Consider the following 24713-nt stretch of genomic DNA (forward strand, 5'->3'; position numbering starts at 1 on the left):
CTCACTAATTGTTACAACTCTGCCTGTTATTTGTATGTGGCAGCAGTACGTCAAATCCACCACAGGTGCTGCTGGTCTGTTCCTGAACTCTTCTACATGCCTGAAGGAGTTAATCTCCTTGCATTATGCCTAATTAAAACTGCACCTGTTGCACTGTTTTAAACACCTGCCTCTAGCTGTGCTCTGTGCAGTTCATCTGTTTGTTCCTGGCTGCTGCTAACCTGCTCCTGTTCTGTTTGGTATATACTGTTATGTGCGTATCGTCGCTAACCAATAACGATTGTCGAACCTCGATTTGTGTTTCCAAAGCACAAATATTTATTCGCAAATAAGTAGAATAATATGCTCAAGCGAAGTAATAGTAAATACAGCCGTTACTTATCGCAGGCGCTCTGGATCCAGTGCAGTCATTCAATCCTGAAGTCTGGGGACAAGATGTCTCCGCTCTGGATCACAAGCTGCTGCTTATATACACAATCAAATACAGTAATACAATGAAGATGGTATGGCTTGCATCTATTGGTCTGGGTGTCAGGAATGTCCAAGGGGTTGTCAATCATTGGCTGGTTCATCCTAAGGAATCCAAAGGAGGGGGTCATCTCTGCAGGGGGTATGCTCTGCTCTTCCCGCCAGAATTCCTTAGTCTTAAGTAGTTCATAATTCCCTATCATTCATAACTTGCGCATGCACTCTGCGATTCCCTCGCAGAGCGCACCAAACAGTAGGATATGTAACAAGGTTCATTATGATACCACTCATGATGTTATTCCTTTAACCACTTCTGTGTATTTCACTAATATGCATGTAACTCTGATATAACATATAAATACTACTATATTTCGATATAACTGACTATGTGTTGCTACTACCAATAATGTGTACTATTTTATAAGTATGCGTGTTTGTGCGAATGTATGGTAAAAGACCAATTACTGTTGCTGCCACGTGTAGTGGATGCGTACGCCCTTTCACGCCGTAGCGTGCCCTTGTACGTCATAGCGTACCGTACGCATCTTTTCAGACAAAGACAACCAAGTTTGCTAGACTTTAATTGAAATGACTTTATCCAATTTACTGACTTCGACAATACCTTCTGGATTGAACTTCTGTGTATGACCCCTGCCTGTACATTGGACCTTGCCTGAGCCCCTGATTCGTTTGCCTGTACCTTGGACCACGCTGTTTTGCCTGTTGCCCTGACCTTTTGGCTTGGTTTTTGGACCTCGCTTATTCTCTGCCTGGCTATTTGGATTTGTTTGTCTGATCTCTGCTTGATCCCTGGACTCTGTCTGCTTTCCTGGACAGCCTTGTGCCTTCTGGACTGGGGTAAAACTTATAGTACCTGTTTCTGCCATTTTTACTATAAAGTCTCCTTAGGAACCTGTACTTATCAGTGGATCTGAGTTATCTTTGTTTGTGTATTTACCTGAATAAAGACACATTGGTTTACACTTCCGTTGCGCTTGATGAATGCAGTGGGATTCATAACACTAATTTTGGGAAATTATTGTGTTTATCTGCTGAACAGATCTATCAGGTCAATTCAGAGACCTCTAAGCACTTGTTTCATATGCAGTAATACTGTACTTAGTGTAAAGCCTTGATCATGTTTGCTAAATATTTGGATATTTTGTTCAAAAAACAGTATATAACTATAAGTGTATTAGCCTCTCCATCCAAAATCAAAATGTAGTAGAATGATTCCTAAAGAGTTTTTTTTGTAAGTTAAGTTTGCACTGAGCTTAAGCATATTAAACTGAAGATTATAGTGAACATGATATGTAGTTGTATGACAAACCGTTGCTAAATAAAAATAAACCATGTCTTTCTAGCTGCCTTCTATGGAAGGCGTCTGTACAGAGATAACCAGTGAAACACAAACACAGTATTATGTGGTTTATTTATTTTGTAAGCACAGAACATATTTTTATTTATGACTGAATCTTTTTAAATATTAAAAAGAATGCAACTTTTGCTGCTAAATGAATTTTCTTAATCATTCATCCTTTTTATATTTTTGTGAAAAAAGTACACTATATGCTGTTTATACAGTACTTTGAGAACCCCAATCATGTCATTTGTCTGCTATTTGTGTCCAATTTAACATTTACAAAATAAAATAAATATTTTATCTGTTGCCGTTTCTTCAAACTAAAGCAAATGTTTTTCTGAATAAATGAGAGTCCAATTATTTCACTTTGCAAAAGTTAATATATAATCCTCCTGGGAAAGGTAATGTAACATTCAAGAACACTACCCAACTGTCCTGTGGGACTCTTGCTATCTCTCCCAACCCAAAGTATAGACCTTAACTAATATATATCACCTTAATTGTGTAGTTCCGTCATTCAAGAAAAGTTTTGATTTTGTGTGACTTTTCTGATGCTTTTTAACATCTGATTTAGCGGCATAACATTTCCCACACTCAGGGCATGAATATGGTTTCTCTCCTGTGTGAATTCGACAGTGTTTAACGAAATTTGAGTTAGTGGTAAAACATTTGCCACATACAGAACAAGCGTATGGCTTTTCTCCTGTGTGAATTCTCTGATGTCTAACAAGATCAGATTTACTTCTATAGCCGTTCCCACATTCAGAGCAACAATAGGGTTTTTCTCCTGTGTGAATTCTCTGGTGTTTAACTAGAAGTGACTTGAATATAAAGCATCTGCCGCATTCAGAACAAGCATGTGGTTTATTTCCTGTGTGAATCTTTTGATGTGTGACAAGATCAGAGTTACTGCTAAAATATTTTCCGCACTCAGAGCAGGAATATGGTTTTTCACCAGTGTGAATTCTCTGATGTCTATTACGTTTTGAGCTCATGCTAAAACATTTTCCACATTCAGAGCAAGAATACGGTTTATGTCCTGTGTGAATTATCTGATGTTTGACAAGATTTGAGGTACTGGAAAAACATTTCCCGCATTCAGCACAGGAATATGGTTTCTCGTTTGTATGGGTCCGCTGATGTGCAATACGTTCTGAGTTGCTTTTAAAACATTTCAAACAAACAGCGCAAGAATATGGCTTCTCTCCAGTGTGAGTTCTTTGATGTGTAACAAGATTTGAGTTGGTCATAAAACATTTCCCACATTCAGAGCAAGAATATGGCTTCTCTCCTGTGTGAGTTCTCTCATGTATAAGAAGTTCTGCGTTACTATTGAAACATTTCTCACATTCAGCACAAGAAAATGGCTTCACACCTGTGTGACTTCTTTGATGTCTATTACGGTCTGAGCTACTAACAAAGCATTTCCCACAAACAGAGCAAGAATATGGCTTCTCTCCAGTGTGGATTCTCTGATGTCTAAGAAGGCTTGAGTTACTGAGGAAACATTCCCCACATTCAGTGCAAGAATAAAATTTCTTCCCTGTGTGAAGCCTCCGATGTGTAACAAGATGCGAGTTAATTCTAAAACATTTCCCACATTCAGCACAAGAATATGGTTTCTCTCCAGTGTGAATTTTCTGATGTTTATTCAGTTCTGATTTACTACTAAAACACCTACTACACTGTGAGCAGGAATATGATTTCTCTCCTGTGTGAACTATCTGATGACAAGCCAGATTCGAGATACCGATAAAACATTTGCCACATTCACAGCAACAATATGTTTTTTCTTTAGCGTGAAGACTCTGATGTTTAAATAGTTCTAAGCTACTTATAAAACATTCCATACACTCAGAACAAGAAAATGGTTTCTCTCTGGCATGAGTTCTCTGATGTCTATTACGTTTTGAGTTAGTGACAAAACCTTTCCCACACTCGGAGCAGGCATATGGTTTCTCACCCGTGTGAATTCTCTGATGTATAATGAGATCTGCATTACTGTTACAACATTTCCCACATTCAGAACAAGAATATTGTTTAATTCCTTTGTGAGTCTTCTGATGGCTAGCTAGCTGCAATTTATATTTAAAACACAGTCCACATTCTGGACACATGAACGGTTTTTCTCCTGACTGTTCCAAATAATTTCTGCCATACTCCTCTATATAAGCAGGGGTATGTTGTGTCTGTTCCATGGGTGTATAAACATCAGTGAGAGTTCCTCCCTCACATGAGACAGATTCCTCTTTAATATGATAAATATAATGTACATGATCTGTGGGTCTATAAATATCTGGGAGTTTTCCTTCCTCACATACGATTGATTCCTCCTTAATATTAGTAGATGTATATTGTATATGATCTTTGAGGTTTCCTTCATCACCTGAGACTGATTCCTCTTTAATATGAATAGATGTACATTGGTTATGATCTGTGGATGTATAAATGTCAATGTCTGTGAGGTTTTCTCCCTCACATGAGGCCAATTCCTCCTTAATACATGTAGCTGTACATTGCATACGATCTGTGGGAGTGTCAATGTCGTTAAGGTTTCCTCCCTCACAGGAAGTTGGATTCTCAGTAACGTTCTCCAGACTGTTGACCATCTTTTGTGTACCGGTTGATGAATATTTTGCAGCTTGGATATTTATAATAATACTGTGATTCATAGAATTTGATGGAGAATTAGAGGCGTGGGATCCTCCAGATCTCTCTGTGGTTTCAGGTAAACCTGTTATGAAGAAATAGATTGTGATTATTTGCTAAAAAATTATTTTTAACTGTTAATTTTGTTTCCATGAAGAACTTACAAGGCAGCCCTCCGGAATGGGTTAACTCCCTATTCAGCTGAGCAGTGACCGGAATAATAAACAACTCTGAGAGTATAGTGTAGCTCGTCCTCTTCCTAGGTGTGTTTCAGTAACTTCCCAAGTTCTTATAATAAACAACACGGGTAGGAAAATTGGGTTGGGTACCATTTGACGATGGTGGCAATAGCAACAGTGTGTAGACCTCCCAAAAAATGGCGATTTCAAGAATGCCTGCAAAAAGAAAATGATGACTTACAATAAAAATGACAGTGATATCTCTGTATTTAAAGCGCCAAGGCCTGACCCTAACTTCTAAATGAGATATTAAAGCCGTGAGGTCCTGGCCTTGGCGCTTTAAATACAGAGATATCTCTGCGGCTATGAACAGTGATGTAAATTTAAAGTGCCGGCATTGACAGTAATCGCTCTGTAGCGGAAGGAAGTCGAGGATGTATACTGACATTTTTATTGTAAGTCATCATTTTCTTTTTTTAGTCATTTTTTAAATCGACATTTTTTTTGTAGGTTTAACCGATGTCGGTATAGTGGTAGTCATTAATATGACTACCACCGGAAAAATTGAGGCTTCTAAGGTATCCTTCAAGGAAATTAAATTAACATGTAAACATAATTTGTTTATTTCCTCTTCAGACTCTTAGGTAGTCCTAGCAAATGGGATGTACCCAGGCTATAACAATACAGGGTTGGTTAATAAACATGACATAGATGACATTACATAGACTGTAAGCTTGAGATCAGAGTTCTCTTACCGCTCTGTCTGTATGTATTACACAGTATTGTTTTATTAATGTTTGTTCCCAATTGTAAAGCGCTACGGAATTTGCTGGTGCTATATAAATAAATGTTGATGATGATGATGACAACAAAATATTTTTGATCTATAGTGTGAAAGATCTTCTTTCCAAATTGAATATCGTTCCCTGAGGATACGTCCAGTGGATAATGTCTTGTAAAGGTGTAGAGAGAAGACCACCCCGCCGTTTTGCACTCGTTGAGACTTGAGTCCTGCTTGTCCACACAGTTGCTAACGCTCTCGCTGGATGCAGCCTTAGGTTTGTAGGCCCTTGAAGACCTTTCCCCTTGTATGATGACTTCCTGAATCCATCTTGCAAGGATATCCTTTGATGGAGCAGGTCTACGTCCCACAGGTAGAACAAAACGTTGTTCAAGCTTTCTTAATATTTCTGTTCTCTGCAGATATAGGGGATTGCTCTCACCACATCCAGTGCATACAAGTGTGTGTCTCCTCTTCATTTTTCGTTATGAGTAAAATGCTTCCATATATCTTGATTTATCTAGAAGTCGGAAGCTACTTTAGGTAGGAAAGTTGAGTTTGTCCGTAGTACTATATTATCCTTAAAGATAGTCAAGAAAAGTTCTTTGCTCTACAGTGTATGCAACTCTTTTATCCTTCTGGCAAAAGTAAATGTCACCAAGAATAATACTTATCCCTCCTGCCTACGTTGCAGTATCTCAGTTCGTGAAATTGTGTACAAATAATATTGCAGTTATGTTAAAATAGGCAGCCCACAAACACATTCCACTTTCGCACAACAGTATCTCAATTTACTTGATTAGAAAAACCCTTGATCCTGAGCAGCACCTGCTCAATTTCCACCCCCATCAAGAAGAGTGCACTCAGGTTTGGGTGCTGAACTGGTCCATGGGGCAGGAGGGTCCACTTGAAATTGCAGAGGCCACTTTTGCTCTTGAAGCATTTCCCAGGCTATGACAAACCATGCCAGGATGGGAGGGTGAATATTACCTCTACTGCCTCCTACCCCAGTGTTCTCCCCAGAATATTTTTCTAGCCGGGTGGCATTAAGAAGTAGCTGGGGCAGTTGTAATACTTTGCAATAATACTGAAAACATTTTGGAGGTTATTGCCCACACCTGCCAGGACTGGTCAGACTGGTGGTCAGTGGTCTAACACACACTGCTGGCTGTAGTGCTCACAGGTTTGGGTGCTGAACTGGTCCATGGGGCAGGAGGGTCCACTTGAAATTGCAGAGGCCACTTTTGCTCTACAAGCATTTCCCAGGCTATTGCAAACCATGCCAGGATGGGAGGGTGAATATTACCTCTACTGCCTCCTACCCCAGTGTTCTCCCCAGAATATTTTTCTAGCCGGGTGGCATTAAGAAGTAGCTGGGGCAGTTGTAATACTTTGCAATAATACTGAAAACATTTTGGAGGTTATTGCCCACACCTGCCAGGACTGGTCAGACTGGTGGTCAGTGGTCTAACACACACTGCTGGCTGTAGTGCTCACATAGCTTCTTCATAGGAAAAACAATGGTTTAGTTTATTATAATAGTACTTTTGCTCTCTAAGAGCAAGTAAAAACAGCTGGGTGGAACACCTGGGAAATAGGTGCTGGGGAGAAGATTCATGGGATGAACGAAAACAGAGGAAATACATATCCCAAACGAAAGTTTCAGGCCCTTATCAAAGCATCTATTCCTTCTGTGGGATCTTTGTGATAGGCAAAAAAAACAAACCATTCATCGTGTTACTCTGCCCCCATTACCATTAACTTGTTTAACAGTAGATGAAAAACCTCCTTATGCAGTGTCCAGTCACCTGGGTGCATGAAGTGCTGAAGAGATATCATATTGTTCTCTGCCCTGGCAATAATTGATGCTAAATCGTCAATCACAGCTGCGTTTCTGGCACCATCCCGTCTGGTTGTCTGAAAATACTCCGTGATGTGTTTGGTGCCGTTTCTGTTTCACCTGCATCAAACGGCTCTCGTTTCCAAAACATTTTTCTTTAGTTTCAAGTGTGCCCCCAGCTTCTGGTGCCGACATGTCATTAATACCAGATACGCTCACTCCGAGAGGGGAATGCCCCGATTTCTTAATATAAGGTCCTTCCACCATTTCAGGGAAGGACAGTCATGATTCAGAGACTCTTCCTGTGGTTCCTCATATATCCTCTTGTCCAAGGCAGGATCCCTATTGTTGATGAGAACATCCCTAAAAGAATGCGACAATCTCTTGTTGAACGATGTTGCGGAGAAGGAATGTGACATATTACCTGTACTATTTTGTCCATTTTTTTCTGCCGATTCGGACAACTTGTCTTCTGCTGTATTTATATATACGCTGAGGAACTCTAATTATTGTGATGGTACCAGATGACTTCTCCCAGTTTACAATCCAACTATGACTGCAATAATCACTTTGTTCGTTCTTGTCCGAATTATCCCTACCAGCTGTGCTACGAACAAGATGTCGTCCACATACGACCAAACCATGGACCTTGGTAAACGTTCTTGGGGATGCCGAAAGCCTGAATGGTAGGTATGTGAACTGAAAGGGACATCTTAGAATACAAAACCTGAGAATATGTTAATGTTTTTCTATTGGAAGATGCAGACATGCATCCTACAAGTCAACTGATGTCAGAAAAGTCCCCACTTCTATTGCCTAGATAATGAAATTCCATGGTTTTCACACAAAGTCTGTACAAAGTGGTTTCATCTGAAAGTAGATAATACTGTAACCTTTCTCCAGTAACCCCTCAGACCACGGAATTCGTCTTCAAAACATAAGGAACCTTCAAAAGGAGGTATGACCAAACAGTTTTGAAAATGTGGGTCCGCTGCCCAAGGCCACGATTCACAAGGCTCTTCTACCCATTACTGCTGATGCAATGCTTCTTGCTGAAAATCTCCAATAATGCTTCACATATAAAGTCAATACCCTTCTTCATATTCCTTACTTAACAGTAAAATTGTCTCCATTCATTTTTTCTTTCATATATTTTTTAAAACTCTTCCATCTTTCTATCCATTGAAAATCTTTTAATGGGCCTCCATCTTCTAAAGGAACGATAGTCCAAATTGACAGATTAGCTTCTACAGTGTCTACTTTTGGTATTAAATCATATTACTGGTTTCATTATCTGACAAACAATACATTCTTTCCATCCTTGTGGGATCAGACTGGCAACTTTATGGCTGATCCCACTCTTTCTTTAATAAGGTCCTTAATATCTATATGCACAAAGAAGACCCTGCGATTCCGACGACTGTCCGTAAAGAAAGCATCTTGGAATGTTGCCGTAGTAGGTGTAACCTGAATTCAATTGGAAAGACTAAGACAGTCCTGAAACTAATGGAGACCTGTGAAGTGTCTCAGATTGAAGTATCTGCACAGCTCATTGCCAATGTTTTTATAGACCTGAATCCAGAAGGGACAGGACTCACTGATCCGGCACTACATTAGTAGTCAGGACAGCACTCCCAGGGAGCCACCACCTGCGGTTCCTATACTGAAGCCTGCTAGATACTTATGCCGGGTATTAAGGGAATGCTCCATCAGTGAACAAAATAACAAACAGCTCACGACACCGCATACTTAGCTGGAATGAGACACCTAGGAAAAGGAGGAGCTACATTATATACTCTGAGACGCGTTTCTCTTTCCTGTCCCCGCTCAGCTGCGTAGGGGGTTAACCCATTCATTGGGGTTGCCAGGGAGTCTGAAGAGGAAAAAAAATAAGTTTATACATCAATAAGATTGAGAAAAGGCTCAATAAAAGAGGCTCTATCACCGCCCAATAACTTCTCAAACTCTGTGTATTAAGATATTTCCGTGCACAGATCCAAGGGAGGTGAAATAAAAAGAATTATTAGATGAAGTTAGATTTATTAGTATATAAAACCAGTAGGTGGCCAACGTGTGCTAGGATACCAAGTTCATTATTAAAAGGCTTGTTGTTTAAGCCAGACACTTATGCTGTAATATTAATTGTTCTATTCTGGCTGTTATACTGCAGCGAGTGAGAACCAGTCTGAAGGCTCTGTGTATAGGACATAACACCACACTGGCCCCCGAAGCCCATGAGTAGAGTACAGAAAGACTGACCCAGACTGTTACCAGGAATCCACAGAAGATATCTTATGTCAATCACAAAGGCATGACGTGAGGTGTGCGCACCTCTGTCCTTCATGTCTCGTCACATATAGGGTTTATAACACAAAAAATATGTAGTAGAAGAACGGGGATCCTGGAGAAATATCCAACACATGTATAATTGGATGAAGTGTATGTAGATAATTCTTGGGCCCTGTGCATCGCCTGGCTGAGAATGCTGTACGCTTATAGAGGAGGAGGACTTGGTTATTTCTGAAAGCTGGCTGGCCATAGACATCTTCACCAAGTCATCTCTTGCTCTAACCTTCCATCTAACGTTATACTCACAGCCAGTACTTCAAGTAGTAAACGCAAAACTTACCCTGGACATGGCAATGACTTCACACACGGGCACAGCACAGAGGGTGGCACTGTGTGTGTTATAGTGGCCACCATGCTTTCTATTCTAAAACCAAAAAAGGATTCATTGTATTCTAAACTGCTGAACCAAAAAAAGGCTCTAAACTCTATAAAGGTTACTAGTCTCTGCTTTATTTATTGGTTACAAGAACTGTGTCTACGTGAGTCTATGCCATGCCCAGTATTTTAATTTTCCCCATGTCATGCCATGAAAAGTACTTTTCTGTACTTCACTTCTATTTTTGCCAATTGTTCCTGTCTATTGTCTGGACCGACACTACTAAAAAAAACAGACAAATCAAAAAATACTATTTCTGCCTGCATTAGAGAAACACTATGCCGTCCTGGCCAACCTGTAGCTCTCCAAGTGTTGTGTAACTACAAGTCTCAGCATCCCTGCCATCTATAAGGTGTTTATCTACTGGCAAAGCATGCTGGGACTTATAGTTTCAAAATACATGGAAGGCCACAAGTTGGTCAGTTATGCACTATGGGAAATCTTTAAAAGACAGGGTTAGAGTACTTATAAACCTCCTCTTACCCAGTGATGTGAGGGTCCAGTGATTCTCCATCATCACGTCCTTGTACAAACCCTTGTGTCCTTCTAAATACTCCCACTTCTCCATGGAGAAATAGACAGTGACATCCTCACACCTTATAGGAACCTGACACACACAATGATACAGTCATCACCCAGACACATCCCCTGGTGTTACTGTATAATGTCCCATTCCCAGCAGTCACCTCTCCAGTCAGCAGCTGAATGATCTTGTTGGTGAGTTCTAGAATCCTCTGGTCATTGTTTCTCTCATGTATCAGTGAGTTAGGTGGAGGCACCGTGATGGGGCTCTGGGTCCTGCTCAATCCTCCTGACCCACAGTGATGGCTGCTGGGTGTCTCATGTTCACCAGATTTCTTCTTCACTACTGTGTAATCCTGTGTATTGAGTGAGACATGGATAAAAATTACTACATACTTCTCCAGAATCCCTTACCTCTTCAGTTCAGTGCCTGTTTTCTTAATACAGATAATAGTGATGTCACTGTGATAATCCCAGAAGCCCTCACCTCTCCAGTCAGCAGGTAGATGATCTCCCGGGTGAAATTTAATATCTTTCCAGCCACAAGGGAATGCCTACTGGGTGTTTGCACACTAGGGGGTAAATGTATTAATGTCCGGATTCTTCAACTCCGGCGTGTTCAGCGTCTTTGGCGAAGTTTCCCTTTACAATGCAGCGCCGCTTTAAATTTAATCGCCGAAGACGCTGAACACGCCAGAGTTGAAGAATCCGGACATTAAAACATTTACCCCCAGATGTCTTCTTTACTACTGTGTAATCCTAAGGGATACAGTACAAAGTATTACTTTGTATATTATTATTATTATTATTAATATTTATTTATAAGGCGCTACAAGGCATCCGCAGCGCCGTACAGAGACAAACAAAATCACAATACAATGGGAGACAGCACAGTACAGTAAACACAGCAACTCAGTACGCTCAATGCACAGCTAGAGAGGGCGGGGAAGGGGAGGGAGGATCCGAAAACGACGGGGCCCAAGAAGGGGGGCGCGGAAGACAGGGAGACCCCCAGGGGGGAGGAGGGAGCGAAAGTGGACGTGGGGTGGAGGACCTTTGAGGAGGAGGGCTAAGTAGCTGGAGAGCAGAGTTAGAAGTGGTGGAAACAGGAGGAGAGATGGCCCTGCTCAGAGGAGCGTACAATCTAAGGGGAGGGGTGGACAGACAGAGAGACGCAGGGGAGAGAGGGAGAGTAGGGGGACAGAGGCAGAAGATAAGGTAGGAAGTTAAGTGGGAGACAGAAAGGCTATAAGAAAAAGGTGGGTTTTTAGGGCCCGTTTGAAGCTGGACAGATTAGGGGAAGTTCTGATGGAGGGAGGGAGCTTGTTCCAGTGGAGGGGGGCAGCGCGGGCGAAGTCTTGGATACGCGCGTGGGAGGAGGTTATAAGGGGGGAAGAGAGGCGACGGTCAGAGGCAGAACGGAGAGGGCGGGATGGAGCATGAATAGAGAGGAGGGTGGAGATGTAGGGCGCAGTGGAGTTGGCGAGGGCCTTGTAGGTGAGTGTGAGGAGCTTAAAGAGGATTCTGAAGGGGAATGGGAGCCAGTGAAGGGCTAGGTAGAGGGGGGAGACAAAAGAGGAGCGGCGAGAGAGGAAAATAAGCCTAGCTGCAGCGTTAAGGACGGATCGAAGGGGATCGAGATGAGAGTGGGGGAGGCCAGTGAGGAGGAGGTTGCAGTAGTCCAGGCGGGAGATGATCAGAGAGTGGATAAGGCATTTGGTGGCATCATGGGAGAGGAAGGGCCGGATGCGAGCGATGTTGCGCAGCTGGAAGCGGCAGGATTTAGCAAGAGAGAGGATGTGGGGGCCAAAGGAGAGAGAGGAGTCGAGGATGACACCAAGGCAGCGAAGTTGGGGGACAGGGGAGATAGAGGTGTTGTCGACAGTGATGGAGAGGTCAGAAGGGGATGGGGTATGAGAGGGAGGAAAAACTATGAGCTCAGTTTTGGCAAGGTTAAGTTTGAGGAATCGAGAGGACATCCAGGAGGAGATGGCAGAGAGGCAGGCGGACACCCTAGAGAGGAGGGAGGGAGAGAGATCAGGAGAGGAGAGGTATAGTTGAGTGTCGTCAGCGTAAAGGTGGTAGCTGAAGCCGAAGGAGCTGATGAGTTCACCCAGGGAGGAGGTGTATAGAGAGAAGAGTAAGGGTCCCAGAACAGAGCCCTGAGGGACCCCGACTGGAAGGGTGGATGGGGGGGAGAGAGACCCAGAGGTGGTGACAGAGAAGGAACGGTGAGTAAGGTAAGAGGTGAACCAGGACAGGACTGGGCCGGAGAGGCCGAAAGACTGGAGGGTGTGAAGGAGGAGGGGGTGGTCAACGGTGTCAAAGGCTGCAGAGAGGTCAAGGAGGATGAGAAGGGAGAAGTGGCCCCTGGCTTTTGCAGAGAGGAGGTCATTGGTGACTTTAGCCAGGGCAGTTTCAGTGGAGTGGAGGGGGCGGAAACCAGACTGGAGAGGATCAAGGAGGGAGTATTCAGAAAGGTAGGAGGTGAGACGGCTGCAGACGAGCCTCTCAAGAATTTTGGAGGCAAAAGGGAGAAGAGATATGGGGCGATAGTTCGAGAGAGAAGTGGGGTCGAGATTAGGTTTCTTAAGAATGGGGGATACGAGAGCATGTTTGAAGGAGGAGGGGAAGATGCCAGTGGAGAGGGAGAGATTAAAGAGGTGAGCGAGGTGGGAGCAGGTGGTGGGGGAAAGGGAGCGAAGAAGGTGGGAGGGGATGGGATCCAGGGGGCAGGTAGTGGGGGGGGGAGGATAAAATGAGAGAGTGGACTTCCTCGCCGGTGGTGGGACGGAAGGAGTGGAGGGGAAGGTGGTTGGGGGGGGAGGACAGAAGAGTGGGAGGGGTGGAAGAGAGAGTGGAGGAGGAGATTTCAAGTCGGATGGCCTCGATTTTAGAGGAGAAGAAGGAGGCGAAATCAGAGGCAGTCAGGGAGGAGGGGGTGGGGGGAGGGTATAGTCTATCATATATATCCAGTGACCGAACGCTCATGTGGAAAAAGATTAATATCAATGTAACATTTCCAAAATCCCTCACGTCTCCAGTCAGGACAGTTTTATCAATAGAGTTAATTGGGTCTGTTTTGGATTTAAATCTGCATTCAATCTTTGGTTAAGCGAGTAATTCCAGGTATTTGACTTTTTTTGAATTGCATTTAGTTTGTCCAACAGATTCAGCGCATTGGCATGGGTAAAATGGCAACATTGTGACTGTCGACTGGAACTAATGTCGAAAGACACGACGTCGCATTGAAACGGCAATGCCAGCGGCAGCCTGCTGACCCGTCGGCATTGTTACCGCCAGACCAGTTGGCAAGACAGCTGGTGAACCTGCCGACACAGAACAAACAAACAGCATGCCCCATCCCAAACAGATGGACCCTAGTGCTGCCAGCCTAGGCTAGTACTAGCAAAATCGGGGGGACAAAAAGTGTGGGTTCCCCCAAGTCTTACTGGTACCAGCACTAGGCTCTGCCAGCCGGGGCTGGTGGCACTGTAGTAGGGGAACCCACAGCAGTGGGCCCCCCCTGTCATAATGACAACCAACCCCAGGCTGATCATCACGGAACTGGATTCTGTTGCGGAAGCCAACCTGACTGACACAATATTGACTGTTTATGGTTAATATTGTATCAAGTAAGCAATACAGTATTGTTATATTTTATGGGGCGTATTCAATTGTTCCTCCGGCCGCCGGAAAAACGAGCGCTCTAAAACTATTACCGTTTATACGGTAAAACTACCGTATTAACGGTTTTCTGCGTGCAATATTACCGTATAAACGGTAATAGTTTTAGAGCGCTCGTTTTTCCGGCGGCCGGAGGAACAATTGAATACGCCCCATGTGTCTAATTCTGTTCTCTTCAGAATGCAGCTGGAAGGGGTCAAAGGTTGACATGGACATAACAGATGTATTGCAGAAGTACAAACTTACTTACCTTTAGGCTTAAGGGACAATGAAAAAGGTCAAGCTCAATAAAGTGAAGTGAGATTTACGATGCCAACAGTTATGACAATGTTGGTGTATGTGGTTTTTTTTTTTATCTCAAGGAAGTCAATGTTTATTAGAAACTTATTTACCATATTAGGAAACTGTAAATAAGAGTATAGATCACCACATCGTGTAACAGATGCTGTTAAAATGTATAAAAGCTTGTACTTGTCTGCACAAGGACACACTTCTCTCTGCTTGAGAGGTGTCCACATCTCACGTGAATGCAATAAAAACTTCATATTACTGCCACCTATGGGCCCCCAGCACACCCATACTGCCACCTGTGGGCCCCCAGCACGCCCATACTACCACCTATGGGCCCCCAGCACACCCATACTGCCACCTATGGGCCCCCAGCACACCCATACTGCCACATGTGGGGCCCCAGCACACCCATACTGCCACATGTGGGGCCCCAGCACGCCCATACTGCCACATGTGGGGCCCCAGCATGCCCATACCGCCACATGTGGGGCCCCAGCACGCCCATACCGTCACCTGTGGGACCCCAGCACGCCCATACCGTCACCTGTGGGACCCCAGCACGCCCATACCGTCACCTGTGGGACCCCAGCACGCCCATACCGTTACCTGTGGGCCCCCAACACGCCCATACCGTCACCTGTGGGCCCCCAACACGCCCATACCGTCACCTGTGGGCCCCCAACACGCCCACACTGTCACCTGTGGGCCCCCAACACGCCAACACGCCAACACTGCCACCTGTGGGCCCCCAACACACCCATACTGCCATCTGTGGGCTCCCAGCACACCCATACTGCCACCTGTGGGGCCCCAGCACGCCCATACTGCCACCTGTGGGCCCCCAGCACACCCATACTGCCACCTGGGTGCTCCCAGCACGCACATATTATCAGAGTTAATCACCAGGAATAATTACCCTCTGCCAGTCACAGCAATGTCTCCTCTCTGCTTCCTCCTTCTCACCTCTGACCCGGAAGCTGAGGAGATCCTGGGCAACCGTTTTACAATCCGAACTGTGTGACGTCACAAGATATGAGCATAGACTTACCTACCACCCACCTTAAAACACTAGTGTAAAATAAGTATCTTCTTATCTGTCCGTAGTACAGGAAAGCTGCGGCCATTGTACTGTGGTCCAAATTTCTCCAGAAAGATTATACAGATTAAACTCAGACTATACTTATCCCGTTATCTATCTGGGTATAAATAAAACGAGGGTAATCCTCCATACACCAGAGCTACAACAATATCTCGCTGTCACCTTGATATACACAGTAGGGTTAGATTAGATATTTCAGCGGCGGCCATTTTCTTGTGGTCCACATATTAAGAGAATTTCTAGTATTGACACCGGAACACTAGGGTTTTATAATTTACTTGTGGTCCAGTAAAGTGAGTCTATGAGCTGCCAGAGTGTAGCTGATACAGGACTACAACTCCCAGCATCCCTTGCTGCAGACACTGTTTCCTGGTATATGCAGTGTTGCTGACCTGTCTCCTGGAAGAGGTAATGTATCATTATTTTATACATCTGAAGACTATTAGAATATACCTCCAGTATAGAGGTTCCCCCCTTTCTTCTCCCTTTTGTCACCTGTGTGCCCTGAATTTTTCTCAGGCCATAAAATACACCCCACATTTCACTTGAGGTAAACAGGTTTATGATCATATTCCCACTTATCCTGCTAATTTTGATTCACTAGGAGTTTAAATTTGGGGGAAATAGGTATTTTGAGTTAAGGACTTATGGTGGAAAAAGGGGGACTTTCCTGGGAAAACAGGGACACCTGGGCACCCTATATACAACATGTATTTTACCTCCTTATTGACCGTATGTTATTGAATGTGTATTAGATGCTTTATGTCAATACTTTATTTGCAACTGGTTAAAATATGAATATATTAGTTAAATGTGTTGACATGTATACTGCTGCATGAAATCCAATCCATATTATTTATCCCTGACCATAAACAGTCCCAAACTCTGATCCATATCTCTGACAAACACTCCGATCCCTTAACACCATTCTTCATCCAAAGCAACTAAACCTAATAACCAATCAACAGCCCCAGTCTATAACCCCAGTCCCTACCAACAGCCCCAGTCTCTAACCCCAGTCCCTACCAACAGCCCCAGTGTCTAACCCCAGTCCCTACCAACAGCCCCAGTCCCTACCAACAGCCCCAGTGTCTAACCCCAGTCCCTACCAACAGCCCCAGTGTCTAACCCCAGTCCCTACCAACAGCCCCAGTGTCTAACCCCAGTCCCTACCAACAGCCCCAGTGTCTAACCCCAGTCCCTACCAACAGCCCCAGTGTCTAACCCCAGTCCCTACCAACAGCCCCAGTCCCTACCAACAGCCCCAGTGTCTAACCCCAGTCCCTACCAACAGCCCCAGTGTCTAACCCCAGTCCCTACCAACAGCCCCAGTCCCTACCAACAGCCCCAGTCTCTAACCCCAGTCCCTACCAACAGCCCCAATCCTTAATTCAAATTTCTGTCTAAGGTCCTTAATGCCAAACCCTAATCCCTATCTACAACCCTAAACCTAAATTCTAATGTCTACCCCCAATACCAAAACATACACTGCATTATCCAGGAAAGTACATGTTAAAATACTGGTTCTTCTCTCTTTGTATAACAACTTTACTGTAGGAGTCAGTGAGTTTACCACACAGCGGACAGTTGGCGAGGGGCTAATTAAGGCTGCTGATAGTTCTGCAACTCTGTATATGATTGCTCCCACCATAGCTCAGCCTTTGATGTGGCTGTTTAGGTTCTGGGTTCAAGGGCCCAATTTGTGTCAGCGTTCAAGACCCCATTTTGTTGTAGTCTTAGTTATGACTACATGCTGTGAGTCTTCAAACCCAGGAAATATTATATTTTTTTACCTGTTTATGCTACGGCAATTTGTCCTGCACAGCTCCAGCTGTTTTTCTGCATTACTCAAATAGGCCACGCATCTTCAGTGTAAATAGTTTGAGTTCTGGAAATCTTACTGTTGTTCTACACACATACAATATATATTAAAGATAACCTTTACTGCATGCTCAAGCTTTACAGACTGATATCCAGGCTAGTGAAATCAACTGCTCGCCTAACACCGGTCCACACCCGGGTGACAATGTGTATACAGCCAAGTCCACTTCACAGTCTCCTTCCAGGCAGACAACCACAGCATGAAGGTGATTTTGGATCAGAGTTGTGCTGCTGCAGCCAACATCACCAGCTAGCAAGCCTGCAAATGTTCTGCATTGACAGATCCTAAGATAAATGTAGAGTCTGCTCAGAATGCTGACATCGAGAACCCATCTCCATCCCAGCAAGTGCTGGATAGCCATAGGCCTGCCAGGATAGTTCTCACAAAAGGTCTGGTATAATTATCTCCATGATAGAAAGGATCTTTACTAAAGGCTTAGATAAATAATGGGGTGAGACTGAAACTAACATTCTTAATGCTGTAAAAGCTGATTCAATGTGCCTTTAACCTACTCTGTTGTGCAGAGGTCACTTGGGCTACGAACTTTGGCTATGACGGTAGAAAAGAGCCGTGTTGAAGAAGAGCTGAAGGCGTCTGCCACTCCTGCGGTTTTAAATAGGGATGTGCACCGGCGACTTTTGAGGTCTCGTGTTTTGTGTTTTGGATCCGGATTTTCATTATTTTTGGGGTTCGGATTTGTCTCGCAAAACACTTGACGAAAGGTCTCGGTTCGGATTTAAGGTTTTGGATTCGGATTTTTTTTGAAAAAAACATAAAAAGTTTAAAAATCAAGTTTTTGGGCTTATTTTCACTCCTACGCTATTATTAACCTCAATAACATTCAATAACAAGCATTTCCACTAATTTACAGTGTATTCTGAACACCTCAAAATATAGTTATTAGTCCAAAACGTTGCAACAAGGTATCTTTCTGGACTGCGTAGAGGAGTGGGTCACCACAATATATATAATAAGAAAACCATCAACTTGTATGATTCGCAGCAATAAATGTACCTGGACTGCGTAGAGGAGTGGGTCACCACAATATATATAATAGGAAAACCATCAACTTGTATGATTCGCACCAATAAATGTACCTGGACTGCGTAGAGGAGTGGGTCACCACAATATATATTAAAAACCCTGAACTTGTATGATTCACACCAATAAATGTACCTGGACTGCGTAGAGGAGTGGGTCACCACAATATTATTAAAAAACCCTACACAGGTCTGAATTCCACCCAAAAAGTTTATGGACTGCGTAGTGTAGTGTTCCCCACAATATTATTTAAATTTTTTGCAGCAACAGTCAACGTTGTTTAATATCTGATACACCTCTATCTGGACTGCATAGTGGAGTGGCCCCGGTACCCAATTTGGTACCGGGGCCACAATACCTCCTCCAAACATGGTACAGACCATTCGTCATTGAGATCCCATCAAGTATGTTAAAGACAGACAGGGTCGAAGTGTTATTGGTTGACGTGCAATGAAGACTGACTTTTTCATTTAAAGGCACCATCTTTCAAGTGTAGTGTTTGTAAGTCTAAGTCATATTATACTTTTGGTAAAATTGGTTTATTTTGTTCCTCTTTATGGTAACTACTAATAGAATTAAAGTATTAAATAGAAGCGGCAGTTCCTCTTTATGGGAATTAGTAATAGAATTAAAGTATTAAATAGAATTAAAGTATTAAATAGAGTGGTATAGAGTTGTAGTGTGGTATAGATAGAGTGGTCCCCACAATATAATAATAAAACCCTCAACTGGTCTGAATTCCACCAAACAAGTATCTGGACTGCGTAGTGGGGTGGCCCCGGTACCCAATTTGATACCGGGGCCACAATACCTCCTCCAATTTCCAAGTGTAGTGTTTATAACATCTTAACACTACACTAATTCTAGCACGTCAAAACCTCTTGTTTTAAATAATGACAGGGCATTTAACTTTTGATTTAATTTATTGAATTTGTTGGCATTTTCTTTTACTTTTTGAACATGGCAAACGACTGTTGAATGGTCACATAATGCCAAAAAAAAAGTTGCAAGATGGAATTGTCCTTGGGCCCTCCCACCCCCCCTTATGTTGTTGAAATAGGACATGCACACTTTAACAAACCAATCATTTCAGCGACAGGGCCTACCAAACAACTGTGGCTGAAATGATTGGTTTGTTTGGGCCCCCACACCAATAAAACAATTCATCTCTCCCTGTATAAACTAAACAGGCTCTACTGAGGAAAGATGTCGTCCTCATCCTCAACCTCTGATTCCTCTCCCCCTACAGTGTGTACTTCCTCCTCCTCACACATTATCAATTCGTCCCCGCTGGACTCCACAACCACAGTCCCTCTGTACTGTCTGGAGGGCAGTGCTATACTTCATTGAGGAATTGATTATTCATTTTTATAAACATCATTTTTTCAACGTTGTGAGGAAGCAACCTCCTTCGCCGCTCACTGACCAGGTTCCCCGCTGCACTAAAAACTCTTTCCGAGTACACACTGGAGGGGGGACAACTCAGTTAAAAAATAGAGCGAGTTTGTACAGGGGCTTCCAAACTGCCTTTTGGAGTTCTACCACGTCACTACCTCTAGTTAATTTAGATTGCAAGGCTTGTAAATATAAATACTTTGAAGATAAAAAAAAGCAGGCTGCACAGACTGTGGAGCTAGAAAGTGAAATTAAATGGACCACGTTACTTTGGTGGCTATCTATGCCCCCCCCCCCCCCGCCCTACACTTGTAGTTAAATATAAATAAAGCAGCCTGCATAGACTGTAGAACTAGAAATTCAAATATACAAAGAAATGGACAAAGGCAGTTTGGTATCTGTCTGCATCAGATCCCCTCTCCACTAGGAGTAAAACAGAAAACTTTTCAGCCGTTATATAATCTAGAATATAAATAGAAATTGAGAAAGGCAATTTGGTATCTGTCTGCATCATAATCATCAACATCCTCCTCAGCGCCAGCTACATCAATATCCTCCTCCCAGTGTACAACATTCACACCTTCATTAGCCAAATCTGTAACTGGACTGTGGGTGATCCTTCCAGCATATGCAGAGGGCGTGCTGCAAATGCTGGATGGAGTCACCTCTTACCGTACAGTGATGGGAAGGTCAGGGTTCACAACCAACAACACCCTTGGACTCGCCTTGGGGATTTGTGATGTCATCTGTTTAGAAGGCAGAGTTCTTTGCTGTTTTGTTGTTGTTGCTGACAGCATAACTCTCTTAAATTTTTTGTAGGGGGGGGGAGGAGGGCTTAGATCCTTGGGTGAAGCTGGACCACTAGTCATGAACACGGGCCAGGGCCTAAGCCGTTCCTTGTCACTACGTGTCGTAAATGGCATATTGCCAACTTTACGTTTCTCCTCAGATGATTTTAAGTTTCTCTTTTTGCTATTTTTTGTGAACTTGGGCTTTTTAGATTTTACATGCCCTGTACTAGGAGATTGGGCATCGGGCTTGCCAGACGACGTTGATGGCATTTCATCGTCTATGTCATGACTAGTGGCAGCAGCTTCAGCATTAGGAGGAAGTGGGTCTTGATCTTTCCCTACTTTATCCTCCAAATTTTGGTTTTCCATTATATGTAGCACAAGAGAGTGTACCCCTAAGCCACACACACTTGGCAAAGCCTTTAAAAATTATATGCGGCACAGGAGAGTAGCACTGGACTTATACTGCTGAATCAGTGAACTTTGTAATAGCAGTACCACTGGACTTATACACTGCTGAATCAGTGAACTTTGTAATAGCAGTACCACTGGACTTTTACTGCTGAATGTGTGAACTTGGTAATATTGCAGTACCAATGGGCTTATATACTACTGGATTGGCTTTGCAAATTTGGTTATAATTATTTTTTTTTAAAATTTTTTATTTTTATTTTTTTTATAACTTTTTTTTTATTTTTTAAAAACTTGGGAATAATGGGGAAATAACTATGCCCTTAGAAGCACAGAGCACAGGACACAGCACCACTGGACAGAACAGGACACAGCGCAGGACCCAGCTAAACTACTGAACTCAGCAGGACAGAGCACAGGACACAGCACCACTGGACTGATACTGCAGAATGTGTGAACTTTGTAATATTGCAGAACCACTGGACTTTTACTGCTGAATGTGTGAACTTGGTAATATTGCAGTACCAATGGGCTTATACTGCAGGATTGGTTGTGCAAATTTTGTTGTAATTAAAAAAAAATGTAATTATTTTTTTGTATTTTTTTTAAATAACTTTTTTTTATTTTTTTAAACACTTTGGAATATTGGGGAAATAACTATGCCCTTAGAAGCACAGAGCACAGGACACAGCACCACTGGACTGAGCACAGCACAGAACTTAACTGAACAGCACAGAACATAACTGAACAGCACGAGATATAGCAGGACAGAGGACCACCTAACACACCCTCCCTCTACTCTGATCAATGCCGAGTGAAGATGGCGGCGACTAGCGGGGAATTTATATGATCCGAGTATCGCGAGATCCGACAACGGGATTATGAGTCAGAGCCTCAGTTTCAGATTTGAATTTGGCGCCAATACCCGGATCTGTCTCGGATCCGACTCGGATCGGCAACGTTCGGGTGGGCTCGGATTTCAGAAATCCGAGTGCGCTCATCTCTAGTTTTAAACCAATTTTGACGGACTGGGCACAGACAGGGAAGTGGCTTAGGCTTTGTAAGTAAATGTATTTCTCTTTGGCAGACTATTGTTTCTGCATTCTGCCAGTTTAGGTTGTTGATAGGACTGCAGCCAGGGCTGATGTTACTACTAGGTGAACCCATGCCATCGCCTACGGTTCAAAGTTTAGGGTGCGTGTAAAACGCTGAATGAGTGACATAATGTCACTTATTCAGTACTTTTATTTTCCCCACAGTTTTTCAGGCTGAGCTGCTTCAGAAGGAGATGGAAGAGAGAACAGTCATCTCAAGCTGCCGTATTTAATGAAGGGATTACAGATGTTGGATTGAAACCTCAGACAAAGTAGATGTCTTTCCTAACACATACTTTGCTAGGACTGCTGTTCATCTCCACAGTGATTCATACACTTGCACGCAATTGGTCAGGCTCGCCATCCAGATATGCAGCTCATCCATGTCTATAGGACAAAGACTGTGCTACCAAATATTACGTCTGTCAATAATTTTGTCAATGCCATTTCTTTTAATTTTCGGACTTAAAAAAAGGCTATATAATATTAAATTCAGAATAAAAAACAAAGGTTCTGTAATATTAACAGAAAAAGAATTGTGGAGACCAAATTTCAACTTTTTTTGTAGGAAAAATAAAGTGGTGTCAATATTTTTAGGCTCAACTGTAGGTTTTGCGGAGAAAACTGCTGCAGAAGATCCTGCTGTAATATATGCCTATTAAAAGTAAATATGGAATGGCATTCTGAGAAATTAAATAAAACTGGATTAAGCTGTCTGAATACACAAAGCCACTTCGGTTTGTTTTCATACTCCCTGCTACAATATGCTTCATTGGATATAATTCCCGTCTACAAACTTTCAAGCGTTCTCTGAAAACCCACCTCTTCAGACAAGCTTATAATATTCCTCAACCACCCTCTTAACCTCACTACCTTACCCTATACCCGTTACACAATTTCACACAAGACAACTACCCCCTGACCAACATAGTTGTGTGACAGGATCATTTAGCTTATGAGTCACTTTTACCTTTACAGCCGGCTGGGCCGAAATGCAAAATGTAGACTTCGCCTTAGCCTCATGTGTCAAACTCCCATTGTCCCATAGATTGTAAGCTTGCGAGCAGGGCCTTCTCACCTCTTTGTCTGTTTTACCCAGTTTGTTTATTAGTTTACTATGTTTGTCCCCATTCGTAAAGCGCTACGGAATATGTTGTCGCTATATAAATAAATGATGATGATGATATCCAGATTGACATAGTCAACCAATTAAAACCTTTTGCTTTTTACTATTACATCCTGTAATTTCTTTGCTGAGCAACACATAGTAGCTCCTTACACCAGGGGTGATAAACTGCATGCTTCTTCTTAAAATAGATATGTGATTATCAGAGAAGGAAAACGTATTTGCTAAGCATGGCAACAAGGTGACTTTAAATGTCCATGAATAATTATTACTAGGATCTTTCTTGAATAACAATGAGCGTGGAGGGTATTCAATTTGAGCACGTGAGCACCTAGGAACACGTTTACCTTTTAATGGACAATGCTAAGACTATCCCCCTGGATGGGGACATCTTCACAGGGAGGAATTTTTACTCTAGTGATTATAGTCTTCAGACATGACCTTTTCATCATGAAGCTGTGGGAAATAGTATGTAAACTGATCTGATGGAGGTTGTGGCCTAGTCAACCAGGGTAGTGGACCTACACGAGTATCAAGACCAAGTGCACCTATCTCACAACAAAGTTTGTGGCCATGTTGGAAAGTGGAGATTAGGACGAGATTCTGTGACAGAAACTGTTTGTAGACTCTTGGTGGTGGTTGAATCTGGGAATGTATTCCTGGCCATTTGTAGAATCTGGTTTTTTTTGCTTCTTTATGTGTTTTCTATGGAATATTTGTAATGCTCACCTGCTGTTTTGAAAATTGGCAACTTCCTTATACAATTATGTAGTTTCTTTACTGAAAAAAATGACTCATCCACTATGCAGTTGTAGTTATTGGATTACTAATTACATTAATTTTGCTATATTAAGTGATATTCTATGCTGAAATTTCCTCATAATTAATCTCTTCCACAAGGACCAGAGTCCACTCCCTGACTGATCTTATGAGGATGGACAAGGACAGGAATGAGATGACTGGAAAGATATTAAATCTCACCCTGGAGATCATCTACCTGCTGACTGGAGAGGTGAGGGATTCTGGGAATGTCACTGTTACATCACTCTTATCTATATTAAGAAAACAGGCACTGAACTGAAGAGTGAGGGATTCTGGATAAGTCTGTAGTAATATTTATCCATGTCTCACACAATACACAGGATTACACAGTAGTGAAGAAGACATCTGGTGAGCATGAGACACCCAGTAGCCATCCCCGTGTGTCAGGAGGATTGAGCAGGACCCAGAGCCCCATCACGGTGCCTCCACCTCACTCACTGATACATGAGAGAAACAATGACCAGAGGATTCTAGAACTCACCAACAAGATCATTCAGCTGCTGACTGGAGAGGTGACTGCTGGGAATGGGACTTTATACAGTAACAC

At 43.0% G+C, this 24713-nt stretch overlaps 2 protein-coding genes and 1 long non-coding RNA gene across 4 annotated transcripts in view; 2 read left to right on the forward strand and 1 right to left on the reverse strand.

Annotated features, from left to right (window-relative positions):
• Nucleotides 1-24713, forward strand: part of LOC142095483 (uncharacterized) — a 65976-nt gene that overhangs the window by 35263 nt on the left and 6000 nt on the right.
• On the reverse strand, nucleotides 1882-15558 carry LOC142159798 (uncharacterized). Its single transcript, XM_075214536.1, has 4 exons — nucleotides 15422-15558; nucleotides 10692-10883; nucleotides 10489-10612; nucleotides 1882-4565 (listed from the first exon to the last, which is right to left on the reverse strand). The coding sequence occupies exons 3-4, from the start codon at nucleotides 10571-10573 to the stop codon at nucleotides 2323-2325; spliced, it is 2328 nt and encodes a 775-aa protein (XP_075070637.1). The 5' UTR covers nucleotides 10574-10612; nucleotides 10692-10883; nucleotides 15422-15558; the 3' UTR covers nucleotides 1882-2322.
• Nucleotides 15520-24692, forward strand: LOC142160048 (uncharacterized). Of its 2 annotated transcripts, none has more exons than XR_012693029.1 (3): nucleotides 15520-16012; nucleotides 24245-24356; nucleotides 24487-24692. It is a non-coding gene; the product is annotated as an uncharacterized LOC142160048 (long non-coding RNA). The 2 variants fall into 2 exon arrangements; XR_012693030.1 differs by lacking the exon at nucleotides 15520-16012 and adding an exon at nucleotides 22131-22184.

This window comes from Mixophyes fleayi, chromosome 6 (assembly GCF_038048845.1).
Source record: "Mixophyes fleayi isolate aMixFle1 chromosome 6, aMixFle1.hap1, whole genome shotgun sequence".
Taxonomy (NCBI): domain Eukaryota; kingdom Metazoa; phylum Chordata; class Amphibia; order Anura; family Limnodynastidae; genus Mixophyes; species Mixophyes fleayi.